The sequence below is a fragment of the Neopelma chrysocephalum genome, unplaced genomic scaffold (genome assembly GCF_003984885.1).
Source record: "Neopelma chrysocephalum unplaced genomic scaffold, ASM398488v2 Primary Assembly neopelma1_96787, whole genome shotgun sequence".
NCBI classification, from domain to species: domain Eukaryota; kingdom Metazoa; phylum Chordata; class Aves; order Passeriformes; family Pipridae; genus Neopelma; species Neopelma chrysocephalum.
Window position 1 is genome coordinate 4374 of NW_020925431.1, and position 3378 is coordinate 7751.

Genomic DNA, 3378 nt, shown 5'->3' on the forward strand with positions numbered 1-3378 from the left:
CCCCCCCGGGTGTCCCCGGTGACCCCAAGTGGTGGCGTCGCTGTGACAGCGACAGCGGCAAAGCCACAACTGGGACACGGCCCCGGGCAGGAAACGTGACCCAGCGCCGCACTGGGGGAACCAGTATGGCCCAGTATGGCCCAGCACAGCACTGGGGGGGTCCCAGTATGGCTCAGTATGGCTCTGCCACGGCACTGGGACAGAACCAGTATGGCCCAGGATGGTCCAGTATGGCCCTGTACAGCTCTGCCATGGCACTGGGGGGAACCAGTATGGCCCAGTATGGCCCCGGCACTGCACTGCGGGGAACCACTATGGCCCACTATGGCTCTGCCATGGCACTGGTGGAAACCAGTATGGCCCAGCATGGCCCAGCACAGCCCTGGCATGGCACTGGGAGGGAACCATTATGGCCCAGTATGGCCCAGTACGGCACTGGGAGGGAACCAATATAGCCCAGCATGGCCCACCACGGCAATGGGAGGTTCCCAGTATGGCCCAGCATGGCCCAGAACAGCCCCAATATGGTACTGGGGTGGCACCTGTGTGGCCCTGGCACAGCCCAGCCCTGACACACCCAGGGATGCTCGTGCCCAGTGTGACACACCCAGGGATGCTCGTGCCCAGTGTGACACACCCAGGGATGCTCGTGCCCGCCCTGACACACCCAGGGATGCTCGTGCCCGCTGTGGATGCTCGTGCCCAGTGTGACACACCCAGGGATGCTCGTGCCCAGTGTGACACACCCAGGGATGCTCGTGCCCAGTGTGACACACCCAGGGATGCTCGTGCCCGCTGTGGATGCTCGTGCCCGCTGTGACACACCCAGGGATGCTCGTGCCCGCTGTGGATGCTCGTGCCCGCCCTGGCACACCCAAGGATGCTCGTGCCCGCTCCTGCCCGCTCCCCCGTGCCCTCTCCCCCCCGTGCCCTCTCTGCCCCACTCGTGCCCGCCTGGCCGCACACGCTCGTGACCCTCCCGTACCCACCCGTGCCCCCCTCACCCCTCTTCTTCCTCCTCCTCCTCCTCCTCCTCCCGCGCCCGAATTCGCTTCGTCGGCGTTTTCCACCCGCCCCAGTTTTTTTGGGGCCGGCGCCGCCCGCGCATCCGGCCCCGGGGAGGGGGGTTTGAGGGGGGGCCCCGGGACCCCCGTGGGACCCACCCTGAGAATTTGGGGGGAGCTGAGTCAGCCCCGCGTCCCGAATTACTCACCCGGTGCCGGGAAGAGCCGCGGCGGGGCCGCTCCTGCCGGGAACCGGCGGCGGGCGGAGGTCGCCGAGGTCCCGGGGGCACCGGGGGCACCTTCGGGGGCACCCTCGGCACCTCCGGGGGGCACCTGGGACCTGCCAGTCCCACCCACCGACCGCACCGGGGGGCACCGGGGGGCTGCCCGTACAGTGGGGACCTGCCAGTCCTCCTGGCACCCACCGAAATTTGAGGGCACTGGAGGCACCGGGGGCACAGGGGGGGCTACCGGTAGCGTGGGGACCTGCCAGTCTCAGCCCCCGACCGCATCGGGGGGCACCGGGGGCACCCCAACTGCACCTGGGGCACCGGGGGGCACTGGGAGCACTGGGGGATGCTGGGAACGTGAGGTCCTGCCAGTCCTCCTGGCACCCACCGCAATTTGGGGGCACTGGGGGCACCGGGGCCACCCTCGGCACCTCCGGGGGGCACCGGGGGACCTGCCAGTCCCACCCGCCGACCGCACCGGGGGGCACCGGGGGCACCGAGGGGCCGCCGGTAGCGCGGGGACCTGCCAGTCCTCCTGGCACCCACCCACCGCAACTGGGGGGCACCGGGGGCACCGGGGGGTGCTGGAAACGTGGGCTCCTGCCAGTCCCACCTGCGCCCACCGCAACTGGGGGCATAGGGGGTACCTCAACTGCATCTGGGGCACCGGAGGGGGCACCGGGGGGCTGCCGGTAGCGTGGGGACCTGCCAGTCCTCTCGGCACCCACCCACCGCAACTGGGGGGCACTGGGGGCACCGAGGGTACCCTCGGCACCTCCAGGACCTGCCAGTCCCACCCACCGACCGCACCGGGGGGCACCGGGGGGCTGCCGGTAGTGTGGGGACCTGTCAGTCCTCTTGGCACCCACCCACCGCAACTGGGGGGCACCGGGGGCACCGGGGGGTGCTGGAAACGTGGGCTCCTGCCAGTCCCACCTGCGCCCACCGCAACTGGGGGCACCGGGGGCACCCCAGCTGCATCTGGGGCACCGGGAGGGGCACCGGGGGCACCGGGGGGGCTGCCGGTAGCGTGGGAACCTGCCAGTCCTCCTGGCACCCACCCACCGCAACTGGGGGGCACTGAGAGCACCGGGGGCACCCTCGGCACCTCCGGTGGGCACCTTGGGGCACGGGGGGGCTGCCAGTCTCACCCGCATCCAACGACAGCACCGGGGGGCACCGGGGGCACCCTCGGCACTCCGGGGGGCACCTCGGGGCACGGGGGACCTGCCAGTCGCACCCACCGACCGCACCGGGGGGCACCGGGGGCACCCCAACTGCTTCTGGGGCACCGGGGGGCACTGGGAGCACCGGGGGATACTGGGAGCGTGGGCGGCGCCCACCGCAACTGGGGGGCACCGGGAGGCACTGGGAGCACTGGGGGATACTGGGAGCGTGGGCACCTGCCAGCCCCACCCGCATCCACTGTAACTGGGGGCACTGGGAGCACCGGGGGGCACTGGGGGATACTGGGAGCGTGGGCACCTGTCAGTCCCATCCACACCCACCGCAGCTGGGGGCACTGGGAGCACTGGGGGATACTGGGAGCGTGGGCATCTGCCAGCCCCACCCGTACCCACCGCAACTGGGGGCACTGGAGGCACTGGGGGGCTGACAGGGCACCCGCTAGTACCACCAGTGCTACCAGTGCCACCAGTGCCACCAGCACCCAGCAGTGCTACCAGTGTCACCAGTGCCACCAGCACCCAGCAGCCCCAGGGGCACCCGCCAGTGCCGCCAGTGCCACCAGTACCACCAGTACCACCAGTGCCACCAGTGCCACCAGTACCACCAGTGCCACCAGCAGCCACCAGTCCCGGGGGCACCCACCAGTGCCACCAGTACCACCAGTACCACCAGTGTCACCAGCCCCGGGGGCACCCACCAGTGCCACCAGTACCACCAGTGCCACCAGTGCCACCAGTACCCACCAGTGCCACCAGTGCCATCAGTGCTACCAGTGCCACCAGCACCCACCAGCCCCGGGGGCACCCGCCAGTACCGCCAGTGCCACCAGTGCTACCAGCAGCCACCAGCCCCGGGGGCACCGACCAGTACCACCAGTGCCACCAGTACCACCAGTACTACCAGTGCCACCAGCACCCACCAGTGCCACCAGTGCCATCAGCCCCACAGGGGGGACA

At 70.8% G+C, this 3378-nt stretch overlaps 1 protein-coding gene across 1 annotated transcript in view; it reads right to left on the reverse strand.

The window, feature by feature from the left end:
* LOC113981868 (nuclear receptor ROR-gamma-like) overlaps window positions 1–1108 on the reverse strand; it is a gene marked incomplete at its 3' end in the record, with an annotated part of 5477 nt that extends 4369 nt beyond the window's left edge. The window contains exon 1 of the mRNA XM_027709537.1: window positions 1005–1108. Within this exon, the coding sequence (XP_027565338.1) occupies window positions 1005–1108 (104 nt within the window). The remainder of the gene's footprint in view (window positions 1–1004) is intronic.
* Window positions 1109–3378: the final 2270 nt, after the last annotated feature.